This window comes from Pangasianodon hypophthalmus, chromosome 5, assembly GCF_027358585.1.
Source record: "Pangasianodon hypophthalmus isolate fPanHyp1 chromosome 5, fPanHyp1.pri, whole genome shotgun sequence".
NCBI lineage: Eukaryota > Metazoa > Chordata > Actinopteri > Siluriformes > Pangasiidae > Pangasianodon > Pangasianodon hypophthalmus.
In genome coordinates this window covers 16,667,751-16,685,934 of record NC_069714.1, presented here as the reverse complement: position 1 = coordinate 16,685,934, position 18,184 = coordinate 16,667,751, and the positions used below count along the sequence as shown (strand labels likewise).

General features: G+C 38.3%; 1 protein-coding gene across 20 annotated transcripts in view; it reads left to right on the top strand.

Moving 5' to 3' along the window:
• neb (nebulin) overlaps window positions 1-18,184 on the top strand; it is a 68,801-nt gene that overhangs the window by 43,692 nt on the left and 6,925 nt on the right. For 12 of the 20 annotated variants that reach the window (XM_026911455.3, XM_026911552.3, XM_026911545.3 and 9 more), the window contains 48 exons: window positions 40-144; window positions 649-753; window positions 855-962; window positions 1,084-1,194; window positions 1,342-1,539; window positions 1,639-1,743; window positions 1,824-1,928; window positions 2,038-2,142; window positions 2,237-2,344; window positions 2,437-2,550; window positions 2,637-2,834; window positions 3,184-3,288; window positions 3,378-3,482; window positions 3,619-3,726; window positions 3,833-3,940; window positions 4,036-4,143; window positions 4,232-4,336; window positions 4,503-4,607; window positions 4,894-4,992; window positions 5,096-5,200; window positions 5,297-5,401; window positions 5,541-5,645; window positions 5,736-5,840; window positions 5,921-6,025; window positions 6,108-6,212; window positions 6,308-6,412; window positions 6,602-6,706; window positions 7,552-7,656; window positions 8,468-8,569; window positions 8,698-8,805; window positions 8,895-8,999; window positions 9,088-9,192; window positions 9,279-9,383; window positions 9,543-9,647; window positions 9,777-9,887; window positions 9,973-10,083; window positions 10,393-10,494; window positions 11,167-11,271; window positions 11,691-11,780; window positions 13,242-13,352; window positions 13,481-13,585; window positions 14,193-14,297; window positions 14,936-15,040; window positions 15,474-15,584; window positions 16,292-16,402; window positions 16,883-16,996; window positions 17,520-17,624; window positions 17,818-17,922. In XM_026911455.3, the coding sequence (XP_026767256.2) occupies window positions 40-144; window positions 649-753; window positions 855-962; window positions 1,084-1,194; window positions 1,342-1,539; window positions 1,639-1,743; window positions 1,824-1,928; window positions 2,038-2,142; window positions 2,237-2,344; window positions 2,437-2,550; window positions 2,637-2,834; window positions 3,184-3,288; window positions 3,378-3,482; window positions 3,619-3,726; window positions 3,833-3,940; window positions 4,036-4,143; window positions 4,232-4,336; window positions 4,503-4,607; window positions 4,894-4,992; window positions 5,096-5,200; window positions 5,297-5,401; window positions 5,541-5,645; window positions 5,736-5,840; window positions 5,921-6,025; window positions 6,108-6,212; window positions 6,308-6,412; window positions 6,602-6,706; window positions 7,552-7,656; window positions 8,468-8,569; window positions 8,698-8,805; window positions 8,895-8,999; window positions 9,088-9,192; window positions 9,279-9,383; window positions 9,543-9,647; window positions 9,777-9,887; window positions 9,973-10,083; window positions 10,393-10,494; window positions 11,167-11,271; window positions 11,691-11,780; window positions 13,242-13,352; window positions 13,481-13,585; window positions 14,193-14,297; window positions 14,936-15,040; window positions 15,474-15,584; window positions 16,292-16,402; window positions 16,883-16,996; window positions 17,520-17,624; window positions 17,818-17,922 (5,271 nt within the window). Of the gene's footprint in view, window positions 1-39; window positions 145-648; window positions 754-854; window positions 963-1,083; window positions 1,195-1,341; window positions 1,540-1,638; window positions 1,744-1,823; window positions 1,929-2,037; window positions 2,143-2,236; window positions 2,345-2,436; window positions 2,551-2,636; window positions 2,835-3,183; window positions 3,289-3,377; window positions 3,483-3,618; window positions 3,727-3,832; window positions 3,941-4,035; window positions 4,144-4,231; window positions 4,337-4,502; window positions 4,608-4,893; window positions 4,993-5,095; window positions 5,201-5,296; window positions 5,402-5,540; window positions 5,646-5,735; window positions 5,841-5,920; window positions 6,026-6,107; window positions 6,213-6,307; window positions 6,413-6,601; window positions 6,707-7,059; window positions 7,162-7,551; window positions 7,657-8,467; window positions 8,570-8,697; window positions 8,806-8,894; window positions 9,000-9,087; window positions 9,193-9,278; window positions 9,384-9,542; window positions 9,648-9,776; window positions 9,888-9,972; window positions 10,084-10,392; window positions 10,495-11,166; window positions 11,272-11,690; window positions 11,781-13,241; window positions 13,353-13,480; window positions 13,586-14,192; window positions 14,298-14,935; window positions 15,041-15,473; window positions 15,585-16,291; window positions 16,403-16,882; window positions 16,997-17,519; window positions 17,625-17,817; window positions 17,923-18,184 lie in introns of all 20 variants that reach the window. The other 8 variants (XM_026911447.3, XM_026911462.3, XM_026911494.3 and 5 more) reach the window with 8 other exon arrangements.

Sequence of the window (18,184 nt, the reverse complement as noted above, 5' to 3'; positions counted from 1 at the left end):
ACTTATTAAGCAATACCTGCTTTTGTTTTCTTCAAACAGAGAACTTACAAGAAAGATGCCAAGGATAACTTTGCCAGGTTCACAAATATTGTGGATCGACCTGAAGTTCTCTTGGCCAAGGTTAATGCCATCAATCTCAGTGATGTAAGTGTTTCCTCTAATTAGAGATAATCTACCATTATAAATAAAGGTTTCTGATAAATTATTATGGTGCTTTGTGAGATAAAAGTCAGTTCTTGCATTAATTGAAAATGAATGTAGATTTGAAGATTTACTTGAGTGAACCACTCATTAAAATATAAATTCCTTGTTTATATTCCTCATTTTATTATTATCAAAAGAATTGCTTTCTGTTTTTTTATTGTCACTTAAACTGTACTGTTGCTCATATAACTTGATTTGATAATATTTTACTGCTCTTCTAAATGTTCTTTTTGATGTTTATTTTCTAGATAGATATGCAGTTTTTAAGATTTTAATTTGTCATTTCTCAGACAGATAAAGCAAAGCTTGAGATCAGTGTACACTTTTCATGTAGAGAAATTACAATGTGCAAATTACAGCTATTATAAATTCCACTTGGTATCGCATGTTTTTATTAAATGTACAGTTTTTCCCTTATTAAACCTATTTGCCATTGTTATGTAGCTGAAATACAAAGAATCCTTCAACCTGGAGAAGGGCCACTACATTGGATCTGAAGATACACCACAACTGGCGCACTCCAGGGAGGTTGCGAAGAACATCAGTGAGGTAATTAACTCTGTTCGGCTCACGCTCATAACTGAAGACTGGTATGTGCTTGGAGGTTCCTGTCATGATAACTTACCTATGATTATTGTTGTTTAATACAGAAACTGTACAAACTTGGCTGGGATGAAGCTAAAGCCACTGGATATCAGCTGAACCATGAGTATCTGCCACTCGTATCAGCTAAGAAAACCAGAAACATTGTCAGTGATGTGAGTGTCCGTTCAGTTTGTTGAGGTTGTCTGGTTTATGCATAATTAAGTTTAATGTAGCAGTAATAAAGTCATGTGTATGCGTTAGTTAATTAACTAGCTGTGCATTTGAACTTTGCAGGTTAAGTACCATGATGCCCATGAGAAAATCAAGGGTCATTACATGGCCAACACTCTGGTTGACTTCCCTGAGGTGGTCCACTCTGGGAAAATGGAAAAGATGAAGAATATGGTATGTTTGCCTAGCATCAATAGTGCATGTTTGTACATCATACATTATTTTAGATCAAGTGTAATCTTTTAATGCTTGAGAGATGTTAAAGATGGCATGCTTTTTATGCTATGTATTACAGCATGATCTTTCATTGCTTTTCTACAGAGAACCTATCAGAAGGATTACCATATGACCAAGACTAAGGTCCACATTCCACATGACATGATCAGCCATGTGGTAGCCAAGAGATGCCAAGACATCCTAACTGATGTGCTGTACCGCACCTACCTGCACCAGTGGACGTGCCATCCAGACCAGGATGATGCTATCCGTGCCCGCAAGGCCAATGAGATCCTGAGTGATGTAGGTTATAAATGAATCTAAAGAACCAAATCAGATATGGATCACACTGTTTCTGTTTCAGCCGGGAAATGAGATTATTTGATCTTTTTTTTTCTGCAGGTGTTCTATAAAGATGACTTGAACTGGATGAAGGGTGTTGGCTGCTATGTTTGGGACACACCAGAAATCGTGCGTGCCAAGAAGTCTTATGAGCTTCAGAGTGACGTGAGTAGCACTTATATTAGCTGCAACTTTTTTAATGTTTATATTTGCTCATTCTGACCTCTTACATTTGTTTTAAACAGATCAAGTACAAGGCAGAGGGCAAGAAAGAGTTCAATAACTACTCTATTGTGACAGACACTCCTGTGTACGTGACTGCTGTACTGGGCCACACCTGGGCCAGCGAGGTACAACTTCAGTAAAATATTTAGTCATTTTCTTTCAGGATCTTTAAGAATTCTGTTTTGTTGTACATTTAAATGTTAATATGCTGTGTCATTTGTACTTCACTTACAGCTGAACTATAGAGAGGCCTACCACAAAGAGAAGCACATCTACACTCCTGTTTTGGACACTTATGATTATATAAGATGCTACAACTTGAAGCAACTTTACAGCACCGTAAGTCTGAAGAAAACAGTACGGTATGAAAATGATTTTGCTTTGATTGATACTACTGGGCTGAATGTCTGTAAACATGTCTTTTCTCCCACAGAAAGCCTATTCTGCCATTTGGGATACAATCAAGGCCAAGAGCTATAGCATTCCTCATGACTCTAATGCTTTGGTCCATGCCAAACAGCAGAAGGTCCTCTTGAGCAATGTGAGTGCATTTATACACAGCTTCACAAAAAACACACAGCTTCAAAAAATTGCTCTGGACATATCTATTGAATATACTGTGATTTCTTACAGGTGAAATACAAAGAAGATTACGAGAAGTTTAAGTCCCTGTACAGCCTGCCTAAGTGTCTGGAGGATGACCCAGCCACTGCCAGATGCATCAAAGCTGGAAAACTCAACTTGGATGTATGTGATATTTTCAGATATGTTCCTGTGATTTATGATATCACAGCAATTATAATCCTTCTCTAATTCTGTGTGCTCTTCCACAGCGCTTGTACAGAGAGAACTGGGAAAAGACAAAAGCCAAAACCCATGTGCCTCCTGATATGCTAGATGTAGTGGCTGCCCGCAACACCCAGAAAATGATCAGTGATGTGGACTATCGTAAATACCTGCACCAGTGGATCTGCCTGCCTGACATGCAGGTCTATGTACATGCCCGCAAAGTCAATGAGCAGCTGAGTGATGTGAGTAAATGCGCCGGTTTCATTTTATATCCAGTATTTTGCTGCTTTTTGCTTTGTCTCATATAGTAACTGAGTGTTTATTCAGTACATTTTTAAAGCATACAGTTGCAGTCACTGAGCTGCTTTTCGCATAACAGTATAACTGAACTATAGAATGCAGTGTATTGCAGTCCTTCTGGCTTACACATGGATTACAAATGCCTCATGGGATGTTGTTGTTGAAATCAAGCCTGAACAATTATAAACCTTGTTAGATGGAACAAGTAAAACCTCCATTTGAAATAACTTCTGATTGAAATCAAAGCTACTTTTTCTTGACATTGATTGTGTTCTTCTTGTTTATTGCCAGATCTTTTACAAAGATGATATGAACTGGCTGAAGGGTGTTGGATGTTATGCATGGGATACTCCTGAAATTCTGCGGTGCAAGCAGGCCATGAAGCTGCAGAGTGAGGTAAGTATGCATTCTCCATTACTCTCTGTATGATGGCTCACATGCCTCTCTACACTTCTATCTGAACTTTTTTTACTTGTCTGTTTCAGAACCTATACAGAGCTAAAGGAATTGAGCATTTGAAGAATTTCTCTGTGGTAACAGAGACCCCAGTGTACGAGACATGCAAGCAGAGCGCCCAGAACCTGAGTGACGTAAGTTTTTTAAAATGCTACCAGCGTATTACTAGTTAATTTCCTGTTTATCTTAACCATACATACATCTTCAGTTTGACTCCGTGTTTTAATATTTGAGGTAGAGACCCCTAACATCTGTCTTTTGCATTCTCAGCTCAACTATCGTCATGATTATATCATCAATGTGAAAGGTAAAAACACTGCTCCTGCTAAGACTGTGGATACTGAAAGGGCTCGTCTGGCCAACTACATCCAGAGTGACGTAAGATTTTTTTTCTAAATAACTATATCAGTTTACCAGTAGTTCACAATCATGCGATGCTTTTATATCTGTTGTGCATTTTTTTTTTTCATGTTTTTCTATCTAGTTCATCTACAAAGAGGCAAACAAGAGTTTTATGCCCACTGGCTACTCTCTTCCCTATGACACTCCACTTGCCCTGCAAGCCAAGGCCAACAATATCACCACCAGCAGTGTAAGAAGGCACCACAGCATACGTCATAGTTAAGGTATTTTCAGCTGATATTTACTATATGCCTCACAAATGTGCCCTCTGTTTACATCCTATAGGTGAAGTACAAGGAAGCTTATGAACTCACTAAAGCCAGGAGCTACAAACTGGACCCCAATGGTGTCAATTTTGTCACCATAAGAAAGGCCAACAAGGTCACCAATGAAGTAAGACAAACTTTCAGCATCTACAGTAACATACTATATGAGTAGAAGAAACACAGTATTATATTTTATCTGTATTTTCTTCTCTTAGCGACTGTACCGTGCCCGGTATGAAAAGGAAAAGGACAAGATTCACTCTGTGTATGACACCCCTGAGATCAGACAGGTTAAAGCCACCCAGGAGGCCGTCAGTGATGTGAGTAAAGCATGGTTGATTTGTTTATGCAGCACATTTAGGCAGTTCATTCCATTAATTCTATTCTAAACTTTAAAAGTGCAGCCTGTTAAAGAAACTACAAGTAATACCTGAATACCTCAAGTAAAAGTTTCTAATTTCACATTCTCATGCTGTTTCTCAACAGGTTTGCTATAAAGAAAAGTACTACAACAGCAGAGGGACCCTACTGCCAATGGCAATCACGCCAGAGCTGATCCACTACGCTCACGTCAATGAGATCAACAGTGATGTATGTGCTGTTTATCCTCTTCAGACCTTCATGACGCTGTGTTCAATTGGTTTCATATTTAGTATTTTATTTACTGGCATCTCATACATATGGATATTAATGATCACCAAATAGGAAGTAGTTTGGGAAAAAAAGTGATGTCTTCATATCAGGGCAGTAATCTGCAGCAAAATTATTAAATTAATAAATTAGTACTGTTTTTTGTCCTTTCATGTCTCAAGTGATCTATTGTAGCATATAAGTAATGTATTTTTGTGTTAACTGTGTTTGCTTGTATTCCTCATAGCTGAAATACAAAGAGGATCTGAAGTGGCTGAGAGGCCTTGGTTGCTTTGTGTTTGATTCTCCTGAGATAGTCCGTATCCGTGCAATCAACAAATTCAGGGTAACCATCAAGTTAGAAATATAATCATCTTGCATGCACATTGAAAATGGTTCATCCTGATATTTTGTGTTTTTAAGTATAATATTTCACTTTCACCCTCAAGGCTTCCTACGATGTTGAGGCCAAGAAGAACTTTGCCAACTTCTCTGTGGTCCTAGACACACCAGAGTACAAGCGTGTGTCCGAACTGAAGACTCACATAAGTGATGTAAGTTTGAGTTCATAGCACTTATAGATATATAGATATATTTAATATATGTTTGAACAGACTAACGTTTAAAGCATTGTTTTTCATTGTCATTAGCTGGTGTACAGAGCTGCTGGAAATGTGCAGAAGACTCAGTGCAGCACTACTGGTGATGCTATCGAATTCAAGAGAGCCAAGTGGGCCCAGACTCTTAGCAATAAGGTAAGGCACTTTTACAATATTTTATGAAGAATTGTTGGGTGCATTTATGGGGCTATCATGAGCTTTCAGTTTATTCGCTCCTGTGAGTAACTCCATCATTGAAGAAGAGTTTTGTATGATATGTCTTTCCATTTTATAGTGGTTGTACACTGATTTGGCTTCCAAAGAAAGAGCCTTCTACACTCCAGAGCTTCATACCCCTATACTGAATCATGCCAGATCTATGAAAGTGATGTACAGTGAGGTAGGTCAGATTCTTGATGAGAGCTAAAATGTTTTAACCACCATATTTGCACATAGTTATATATATTTACATGTACTTTTTTACCTCTAGACCAAATACAAAGAGCAGTATGAGAAGATGAAGCACAAGTACACTGCCATCCATGACACACCCATCCTAATCCGTGCCAAAAAGGCTTACCTTAATTCCAGTGATGTAAGTATGCATCACTTTCTATTAAAATTACATAGTCTGTTCATTGCCTCTATAGATCTGACAACTGCTTCTCCCTATAGCTGCGCTACAAAGAGACCTTTGAGTTAGCTAAAGGACACTACCATCCCACGAAGGATGCCCTGGACATTGTTTGTGCTAAACGGGTCAGAGATGACATCAGCGAGGTCAGTAATAAATATTTCTCCATTTTAAATGCTATAGAAATTTGGTTTGGAGGGCTCTAATGTCTTTTCCTGCCTACCACAGGTTAGATACAGGGAGAAATACATCAACTCACTGGGTACATGGAAGTCCATCCCAGATCGTCCTGAGTTCTTCCATAGCAAGATTGTGCGAGACTGCATCAGTGATGTGAGTGCAACTTATATTTCATATATAACAGCATCAGGGTAATTCCTTTGAAAGGACCTTTGAAAATGCTGTTTTCTCACTTTCCTATATGACAGTGCAAATACAAAGAGGATCTGGACTGGCTCAAAGGCATTGGCTGCTACGTGTGGGACACACCTTTGTTGAAGCAGGCTGAGCATAACAAAGCACTGTACAGTGAGGTAAAACACTCCAGTCCTGGATTCAGGTCAAGTTTATTTGTCAGTTGCGCAATATGTCAAGACATATGTACATGGAAATGCTTATGGCGAAGCTCTGGTAAATTACTTACATGTAACATTATAACATATACAAATGTATACACACAGACACCTAACAACCTAATTCACATGCTCTTATTTTGTTAACAGAGACTGTACAAGGCATCATATGAGAAGAACAAAGGCAACTTCACGTACACATGTGACACACCATTCTTTGAAGCTGCTAGAAATGCTACTGCCCTCTCCAATGATGTAAGTCAAAATAATTACTTTGTTTTTTGTAATTAAAGAATTAATTAAATTAAATCATTCCAAAAAGCAAATGATTATTAGAATTGAATAGAAATGACGTGATTATTGTATATTGTATTGTATATAAAAGTTTAACATGGTTTCTTTCTCTACATCTAAAGTAGAAATTGGTGTAAAGGTAATTTCAGTACAAATACATTGGTGATGCCTTTTACTCTGAAAGAGTGTGCTAGCATATTTATATGCCATTGTGAATTCTTCTTTCCCATGGATGAATGTAAACCATCTGTCTCCTGGTTGAATGTTAAACTGGAGGCAGGGGTCTTTAATTCTCCCTTTAATGTTCTGAGCAGAGATCCTACCGTGCAGAATATGAGAAGACTAAGGATAAGTACAGCATAGTTTTAGATGACCCTAGAAACCTCTTGGCTAAAGAGGTCAACAATATGAGCCAGGTAAAGCCCTCCAGCTCCAGATTACTCGACCACAGGTCCCGAGCATGAGATCGTCTCAGATCTGCTGGATGATGCATAGGTTTCTGCCACTGTGCCACACAAATTACCCCCAGTGGGTTCTTTGAGTGTGCACAATGTCAATCTGTACACTCCAGATAGTAAATTTGCTGAATAGTTCTCCAGTACTACTATAAATAGTACCAGTAACAGTACTTCTGGCTCAAAAATTCCATCATTTTATGATTAATTGTATTGATGACATCTATCTGGACCTGGCAGGTTGATATAAGAGCAAACCACTCTCTGGACTGCGAGATCCCCTTGTGCATTCTCCTCCTACCCTGTAGCATGACTTGTGTGTGTATGTGTGTATGTCTCCTCTATGAACAGGTCAGGTATAAAATCAGGGCCAAAGAGCTGCTCAAGAGCGGCTGCAATGAGCTGCTTCGTCCTGACCTTTTGAACGCCATGTACAACACTAGCATGTGGAGTAAGGTAACCATCTGCCTGCAGGCATTGCCGCAGGCCCCTGGAAACCTAATACCTCCATTCTCCATCCATCCTAATTCCTTTTTGGTGAAATGATTCACCATCATCACTTTCTGGCTATGCTTCATCATCAACCACAGCTTAAATAACGTACCCACTGAATCCTGGTATAGTGCATTAAGCAGTGAGGTGATTCAGATACACATCATTATAAGTATCATTAGTATCATTCTGTTTTAGCCTGTGCATTGCATTAAATCCAGCATTCGGAAATTCTGATTCTGAATTTACTTAAACAGCTCTATTGTCTCTAGGAAACCTGCTAATTAAATGCTATCTTATAATTAATAACTGTGATGCGCAATATGAAAAAGACTAATTAACCCCATAATAGTAGAATAAATATGAGATGTTTTTAGATACAGTCTTTTTTAGAGGGAAAACTGGTAACAAACACATGACCTCATTGCTTGCATTTTTATGCATGTTCATTTTGTACAGAGTTTAATGTTGTATATTCCATAATAATGGAAAACAGATGCATGCTTTCTGCTGTGTTCTAATACAAGCAAACACTGTTTTACTTCCCAAGCCACAGTTTGTATCAGTTTACAAGGTTTCAGCTCTGGTTTTGGGCATAGTAAAACATTATTGCAAAAATAACATAACAGTTCTCACTTCCTCTAATATGCACCATAACCCCACCACACCATTATGCTAAACAACTCATTATCTTAATAAAATTAATTTTGAGCACATTGTTTATTGGTATAGCCATTTCCAGACGCTGACTTGTGTGAATTTCCTCCTTTCTCAGTGGAAGTACAGGGCACAATATGAGCGTCTCAAGTCAAAGTACACATCAGTGCTGGAGACCCCTGAACACCAGGTCCACAAGCGTAGAAAGCAGATCAGCGATGTGAGTGATGCCATTGTCTTTGACTTCTCGACTCTGTGACATCAGTGTTTCTGTATTCTTTCTGTAAAGCCTGTTAGAATCTGCTGCGTTCTCAAGATTAATGATATTGTGACGATTTTCTTTTCCAGATCATCTACACAATGGAGTATAATAAGAACAAGGCTAAAGGCTACACACTTGGCCATGACACTCCTCTGAATCTGCACATGAAGAAGGTCAAAGAACTCATCAGCAATGTAAGTCTTGCAAGTTTGGTAAAGAATCTATCAATCCAAATAATCAATTATTGATTTGTTTGATATTCACACTGCTGTTTCGTTCACAGCTACGATATAAGGAAGTGTATGAGAAAAATAAAGCTCAGATCAACATGGCTCCTGATGCTTTCGACATCCGGGCTGCCAAGGAGGCCTACAAGAACATCAGCAATGTAAGCACACACTCTCAGCAAATATCTGGACTCGTCTCTCATTTCATAAAGAATGTGTTTAAAGCATGTGTCTGCCTTTCTGCTGTAGCTTGACTACAAAAAGAAGTATGAGGCCACCAAGAATAAGTGGATTTGGACTGTGGACAGACCCGACTTTGTCCATGCTGCCAAGATCAACTACCAGCAGAGTGATGTAAGTGCTCATTGCCTTTCACTGCTCTCTTTAATCTTTGGTTCCACATCAAATACAGAGACTGAATATAATATTTACCTTTACAGGTTGAGTACAAGTATGACAAGGAGATGCTGAAAGGTTGCGTGATGCCTGTTACTGACGATAAGTACACAGTTCTAGCCAAGCAGAACACTGAGCTTTCCAGTGACGTGAGTGCCACATCATTCATTTGATAACTTGTAAATGTACCTGATTTGCTTTTATATACTATATATATATATATATATATATATATATATATATATATATATATATATATATATATATATATATATATATATATAATGTTCTTTGTGCTTCTTCACCAGATCAAATACAAGCAAAAGTATCAAGAGGCCAAAGGACACTACCACGCTGTCCATGATACCCCTCAGATCCTCCTTGCTAAAGCAGTGTCTGGTCTGGTTTCCGAGGTAGTAAAATGACCTTACCATAGATATGTACAGCAGATATATATATATTTACGTTATATAAAAGGGGCTGTTATTGAGTTACACACAGGAGAAATAGCACTGTCTCCTCATTTAAACATTCCTTTGCAGAGCAAATACAAGCTGGCCAGCAAGAAGGAGCGCCAATCTGGCTCTTTCACCACCCTGCCTGAGACCCGTGACACAGCCCACAGCAAAGTTGTGTCCAAATTAACAAGTTCTGTAAGTGCTAGTCTTCAGTGTGTTCATATTTCTAGGAACTGATTTGGATTGTGAGAACTTTACAGTTCATGTAATCTTTCCACAGAATCTGTACAAAGAGAAGTTTGAGAAGGCGAAAGGAAAGTCTGAGTACAACAATATGACTGTACCTCCAGATGTGCAGCATGCCATGGACGTGGCCAAGAACCAGAGCAATGTGAGCCTGTTTGGCTTGAAAGATAAAACAATAAGCCTTTCCTTACCACCCAGTGAGCTGAAGAGCATGCAGAGTTTAATCTGGCACTGTAAAGGTTTCTTCAGTTTTTGGTGTCTTGCTGAACCACTTAAGTTTTGACGAACCAAGTAACAGTGGGTTTCCTTTCAGAAAAGGCTCCTATAGTAGGCCATTAATCATCCAAAGAACCCTTGAGGAACCATTTTTCTGAAAGTGTAATGTTTTAGTGTCTGGTTGTTATTAGGTGATTAGTATGCAGTAGATTTATCTCTGTGATCTCATCTTTGGTAGATTAACTATAAACTGCAAGCTAAGTCCAAGCTGCATTATACGCCTGTTGCTGATCGCCCCGACATCCTGAAGGCTACCCACGCTGCCAAGCTCATCAGTGAGGTAATTTCCACAATGACTTTTGCACTATCATTAGTTAATCATGCAAAAAAAAAAAAACATTTCTTGTGACATTCAGTTATCCAGGCCAATTTTTGGTTGTACTCATAAATGATGACCAGCTTGTGCTATAATCCTGAAGATCCCTAATAAGTTCTAATCATTCAAAATTCTTGCTGTTATAATAGGACATAATTGTGATTGTGCCAGTTGCCCATTTTTTTAATTCCCTATGTTGGCCATCCTGCCAATTCCCACCCATCATCCAGCTCTCCCCTATTATACGACAGCTACCAACCGGGGAGGGTGAAGGATAACACATTCTTCCTCTGAGACATGTGAAGTCAGCTAGCTGCATCTATTTGAACTGCTGCTCATGCTATGTCACAAGGCAGCATAACATAATTGGAGGAAAGGGCTATTTGCCCTCTTTAGTACACATGAGTTCACAGATGCCTACAATTGGCTTGTGTTGCTGTGATTGACATGTATGCCATCTCTCCTATCCAGAGAGCATGGTTAGTTTTGCTCTGTTAGCTCCAGGCCTCAGATGGCTGTTCCAATGTCGGGATTCAAGTTTGCGATCTCCCAGGAGGGGAGTGAACTTTTTCTGCTGTGCCATGGGAGCCATGCCAGTTACTCTTAACCAAATCAAATATATTGCTGTGCTTATAGGTGGGTTATCGTGACAAGGCTCGTCAGGAGGCCAGCCGTGGAGGATCACTGGTCAACCGTCCTGATATCGACTTGGCCACTGAAGTGTCCAAGCTTACTAGCCTGGTAATTTGTCTTGGCTTTTTTTACTTTTAGCCATTTTTTTTTATCACAGTTCAACTTCTGCTTCTTTTTTATGCTGTACCACAACAACTGCCAAGTCATGTGCAATAAATTTTATTGCTCTTGTAATAACTGTAGCGGTAGTGTTAAATGCTCCATCAGCGCTTCTCTTACCAGCCAGCATTAATAGCAATGTCTAATACTGTCTATGTGACCATTGACTGTCCTGTGACCATTGATCTGTGTACATTTAGATACATTTAACTTGTAAACTTAACTCTGTCACCATATTCATACCAGTCACATATTCATGTATTCATCTTCATGTTGTTCAGTTTGTGCATATTCCATCTATTTACTGTCCATTTGTGTCCTGTGTCATTCTCATTGCTGTCACCCTGCCATCTCACTGCACTTTGTAGGTGGAGGCCAAGCCTTCCCTCCATGGAGCTGCCTCCTATGATACTCCCCACATGCGGCATATTAAGAAAATGAGTTCTCTGACTAGTGATGTAAGGATGGACCCTGATCCGCAGGGCAAATTACCTTTGCGTTATGTCTCTCTCTGTCCTCTCTCTTTGACTGAATCTTTGGTGGCACTCACTGTTATTTTTAAGGAAGTGAACTCTAAAACACTCTTTACCAACAACCCTCATTCCCGCAAACATTGCTTATTCCTGTTTCCATTTCCCACTCACTCAGATTTTACTGTTGTCCCTCTTTTCTGTTTGTCATGCAAGCTTTTGCCTTCTTGCCAAGCATAATTGATTAGTTCATTGCATTATTATTTTCCAGTGAAGTGTAAAATGAATTATTGCATCATTATCAGAATTGCTATGTTCTGGCATCCCTTATAAAATGAGGACTGTGCAGATCCAGTTGGCCTTGCTGAGATACTGATAGCACTAGATGGCATTGTTAATCCACTGTTGCTGCAAGAAGACACATTCACAAAAAAATTAAACTTACAATGGGTTTATTAGATCTACACAATCCTCATGAGATTCTGTTTTTGTTTGATGTTTGTTCTCACAAAGTAGTTTTTCTTCAGATCTGGAGGTCCTTCCAAATTTTGGAGAAAAAAAATTCAAATATGTACGTATTTGAGGGGTAATGCTGCCAACATTGGAAATGTACCAACATTGGGCCCTTGTAACACATTTATAAATCTTTTTGTAAGGAAATGCTGGATGATTTATAACTGGTTTATTATAAAGCTAATACGTTTTGATGTAGTGTGACTTTGGCATTTAATTAAAGAGATCATTAGAGGCAGATGGTTCAAGATTGTGACTATAAATCTTTCATACACAAGTTATTAGTTCTTTTTTTTTTTTTTTAACTAACAGCACATTCAGTTCAGGAAATTCCAGTTCCAGGCTCCTCTATGAAATAGATAAATATCTCAAAAGTTGATATAACTTCAGTAAATTTTAATGGAGACTAACTAAAAACTTACAAAATAGTTATCCAAAATGACTGACGCTTCGGTTTCAAACAGTCGACCAAGAATGATGACTGAGTTTTTTTTGTCTCTTCTCTCTTTTATAGAGACACATACTACAAAAAAAGCTTCAGTGTTATCTAAAATAAGCCATTCATAAATCCTTTAGCAATGCTAGTATAAAGTATGCAATGCTTATGAATGTGTTGTAAAGACCCAATGTTAATGTCCTTCTGTCCAGACCTGGGTGCTGTGCTCGATATCTGGAGGTTGTATTAGGATTTATTCATCTGATATAGAATCTCATGTTGTTACTGGAAGGCATATTTTTCTCTAAATCAGTCTCCACCAGCATCCTCAGGTTTTTGACTGCCTGACTGTTGTAGTAAATCACTTTGGTTTCCTGTATCAACAAGTGCATGTAACTAATGAGGGAATATATCTTTTTTACGGGGGTGGTTAGAATTATGGCTTACTCTACCTGCATTATTTTCATTATTATCTACTAATTATACTTTTGCCCAAAAAGGTGAAATACAAAGAGAAGTTTGACAAGGAGAAAGGAAAGAGGCCACAGTATGACCTGAAGAACAGTAAGATTTATCAGACTTTGAAGGATGCCAATACACTTGCAAGTGAGGTGTGTACTTTGGATTAAGTTTATATCTATCTATAATCCAACAAGAACATTAGTGTTTTTCCCACTTTAAAAGCATGCATATAGATAATAAAGGCTACAAAGTAATTCCTGCTATGCCTCTCTTGCAGGTGAAATATAAGGGTGACCTGAAGAAGATCCATAAGCCTGTGACTGACATGTCTGAGTCTCTGGCCATGCAGCACAACCTGAGTACCAGCAAACTGGCCAGTAGTGTAAGATTTTCACAAACCCCATCATTCCCCCTTTCATCTTCCATTAACTCCATCATTTTAACCGCATCATTACAAACATCCATTATTCACAAGGATGTAGCTCACCTGAAACTCTTACACAAGGACATCATCTGGTAGTGACCCTCACCTGCCTCATCTCTGACTCCAAACCTCTTCCTTAACTAGCAGTTACCTTTAACCTTTCACATTTGTGCTACCTCCACCCACTTGACCACCGAACCAAACTAAATCCTAAATCTTCCGAAGTATAATTCTGAATAACCAAAAGAACTGAATCCCTCGGATAACCTTCTCTCTCCATTTATCCCATCTATCTATCTATCTATCTATCTAACTTTTTTAAACCTTTTTTTATTGTTCGATAACACGTTGGAAAGTTGTTTTTTCCAGAAATTTGCATTTTGTTAGATTTTTTTTAAATTTATTTACACAAAAATGGTGGTTTTCCAGAAATTCCTATTTAGGGTTTTTGTTCTGCATTTTATTTTATTTTATTTTATTTTAGTCAAATGGGTGAGAAGTGGTTTAGCACTAGTTGAATTAGTGTTGTTATACTGAGTTGCTTTGCTTGGGGGTTCCCTCTTAGTACCAGTACAAGAAGAAATTTGAGGAGAGTAGAGGTCACTACCATTTGATTCCTGACACTCCTGAGCAGCTTCATCTCAAAGAGGCCTCAGAGCTGCAGAGTAATGTAAGTCACAATGTGGTGTAAGTCCTGGCCTCAAATTGACACCACCTGAAAACTCCTGTGTGTGTGTGTGTGTGTGTGTGTGTGTGATTTATACATGTCTATAAATCAACATAGGTCTGAAAATAAACTTTCTTGTCACCTCTAATTTTACCTTTAAAATAGCTCATATTCCCACAGGCCAGCTATTTCTGTATTGTTTTATTTGCCTGGGTTAATTTTTGCAATAAACCTTTTTACAGTTACTGCGTTGGTAAGCGACTTTTTATGGAAGTAGTAAAACATGTTAGCACACCATTTCGATAAAAACTGAAGTTGTTTATGTATTGGAATGACCATAGACGCAATTATTCTTGTTTTACTGAGTTTTCTCAGCACTTGAATGTTTATCTTATAGTATTAACATTTGGAGTACATCAAGTCTTTTGCTTAAAATTGGATTGTACTGTATACTGTGTGTCAGGCAAGCTACTTTTATATTCACCAACGCTCTTGTCACTGTTAATTGTTTATGAAGTTCAAAATTAATGAACAGTTAAATGAATTTTAACAAACACTAGGCTTACTTCCCAAACAACATATTTTCTTGTGGATTAACCATTCCACATGTGTTTGACCTTTGCGATTCTCTCTAAAATCAGGTGAAGTACAAGGAGAAGTATGAGAAGGAGAGAGGCAAGGCCATGCTGGACTTTGAGACTCCGACTTATGTGAGCGCCAAAGAAGCACAGCATATGCAGAGCCAGGTAAATCAGTGATTAGTCACTACGGGATCTTACAGTGGTGATTTAACTTTGCATGCAGATTCTCTATTTCTCATTTTGTAAATGGAACCTTTCCAGACGTATTGACTAAAAAATAAATAAACAGGTTTATTGCTTTAATAATAAAAGACAAGTCTTAAAACCAGCAAGTGACAATTGAAACTCAGACCTTGAGGAGACGGTAAAGTATGTTTTGTTTGTGTCTGTCACATGTTTACGTCTTATGTATGTTGAATTATTTGAATGTGGATATTTAATTTCAGCCATTCCCTGCTCAGCTTTATGCTGATTTTACATTATGGGGATGAGAAAACAGCAGTTACCTGAGGACCTGTTCAGACCAACAGAGGTTACATTAAGCCTATGTTACTGAGGTTTCATGTGTCTTTCACTCTCTTATCTTTGCGGTGAATAGAAAGACTATAAGAAGGACTTTGAGGAATACATGAAAGGCAGGAACCTGTCAGGCTTGGAGGTCACTCCGGCAATGTTACATGTCAGACATGCCACCAAAATTGCTAGTGAGGTAACAAATGGACCAGTCTATATTTTGTTCCTCCTTTCCCAGTAATCTTACTAAGACCCACCAAACTTAATACACTGTTCCTGGTCACAGCTGAGTAGGTTGTGGTTAGTTTGCATGGTTTTACCACCCAGTCATAATACACCCAGTAATACCCCGTCCAACTTCCTGTCATTTAAATGTTCCGTTTTTTTGTGAGTTTGTTTGTCAGTTTTGTCTTTACTTCTTCTGATGCTCTTCTACCTCCCTCCAAATCCACATTCGTTACCCCTGAGTGTGTGTTTTTATTAACGTTTCTGTATAGTCTTAACTTTGGTGATTTGGTTTATTTCTAATGCTAACATTATAAGGATATAAAACATAAAATCTCTTAAATATTGTTTTCATATGTTCGCTTGAGAAACAGCTGATAAAATGTGTATTCACTAATGCCTTTGTTCAGCCTTTAAAACGCAATGAAAAAAAAGAAAATGCAAGCCAATTCTGAAACAACAAACTGAATTAGCCACTAAATATTACAAATATTGCATATTACAGTAATGCTTACCAAACCAGATGATTGTATAATATAATCTCATAAATACACACATTTGGGACTGAGGCATAGTGACATTGAGCTCCACGTGTGAGCAGTGCTGTGTCCGGTACTGCATGTCTGTGCCTTGCCGTGTGCTCTCTGTGCATTCTCTCTATTCTTCTCCACCCTGTAGAAAGAGTATAGGAGGGATCTAGAGGAAGGGGTGAAGGGTAAAGGGCTTACAGTGCTGGAGGAAACTCCTGAATTGCTAAGAGCAAAGAATGCTACTCAGATCCTCAACGAGGTAGGAATGGCTCAGGCTGAAGCCATCCCCCATCTCACTCTTAATCTCCTTCTTGAAGTCATGACTCTTTTGCCTCTTTACCACACTAACAGGGCTGCACTGATTGTGCTGAGTCCTGATTCTTGCTAACCACTAAAATATCCACTTCCTAATGGATCACTCCACCCAATCATCTAACCAGGTTTGGTAATAAAACTTTACTGATCCCACTACGCTTGTCACTAAATCTTTTTTTCTTCTTCCAGAATTTCCCTGTTTTTAATATCGCTCTTATTTTCTAACAGGACTTTACCCATACCCTGATGCTGTTAAAAATAAGGGTCTTCTTAATGAAGCTGTTTAACCTCTAATATTAGTTTTGAAGCCTTTATGCAGATGTCAATATTTCCTAGCTGCAATTTGCTACCTTTGCATATACAGTATTCTTTATTTTAAAACTGTATGATTGGACAATGTTTAACGTTCTTTAAACCTCCACAGAGAGAGTATAAGAAGGCATTGGAGCAAGAGATAAAGGGCAAAGGAATGTTGGCTTTGGCTACTGATACTCCAGACTTCATGAGAGCAAGAAATGCTACAGATATCCTCAGCCAGGTTAGTGGATGGATCATCTGTCATCCTGATGAAAGATGTTAGAATGGACCTTTACCCTTCAATTGACAGACGTTAACAAAGAATAAAATTTTTTGTGGTGAATTATTAATTTTATCATGCAAGTTTGTTTTACCTTAATTCAGTGGGACTTACATCGGGCTTCATAATACATTCAGAGCACCATTTTGAAGGACTATGTCTGTCTATTACAATTTAACTTATTTAAATAAAAGGAAATGAAAGGATTGGATACTTTCTAGACAATGTCTCATACCTTCATGTATTAGTTAAAGCCTGTCTGTAAAGTCTTACATCAAAACCCTCTAATGTCACCTCTATTTCTCACTTTCTAAATCCTAGTATTGCTTTTTTAATTATTTATGCAGTGCTCATGAATGTTTTACGAAGCCCTATTGTACGTAATTTAAAAAGAAATGTTAGTAATATCATTAACCTAAAAAAGAAATTTTTCATGTTACCACCAAGTAAGAACTGTCCCTCAGCTGAAGCCCATATTTTACAGAGTAAATACAAGCACAATGCTGAGCAGGACAGGGCCAGCTACACCACCGTGATTGACACCCCAGACATCATCCATGCTCAGCAGATCAGGAACATTGTGAGCCAGGTAATGGCTTATATCCAAACCCTGAACATGTGATATTTCACTAGGAAACATAAGTAATAAGTAACAAGTGACCCTATTAATTTCCCTGGAATTTATTTGTATTTTTAATCAGAATATTGTTTTGGAAATACCTTGTGTCATCCATAGTTGTGGTATATAATGTACGTCAACCATTATTAATTTTTCCAAACAGAAAAAGTACAAGGAGGAGGCAGAGAAAACCATGTCTCACTACAATGCAGTTCTGGACACTCCTGAGATGCAGAGAGTGCGGGAGAACCAGAAGAACTTCAGCAATGTAAGATTTTTTTTTCCAATTGTCTTGTCTCTGTTTTCGTTCCTTCCTTTGTTCCCAGTAGGTTGGACCTTGTCTTGGTAGCGTTGTCCTTGATGCTTGTCTTTGTGTTTGAGATTTCACAGACACAACTCTAGGATTGTTAAACCGTATCAGTTGATTCCTTCTCGTTCCTTCAATAAGTTCTTAATGATTAAATGCAGTGTTTGTGTTCATTTGAACAGAATTGAAGCATATTTGTTACACTGCACTTTTTTTCTGTTTG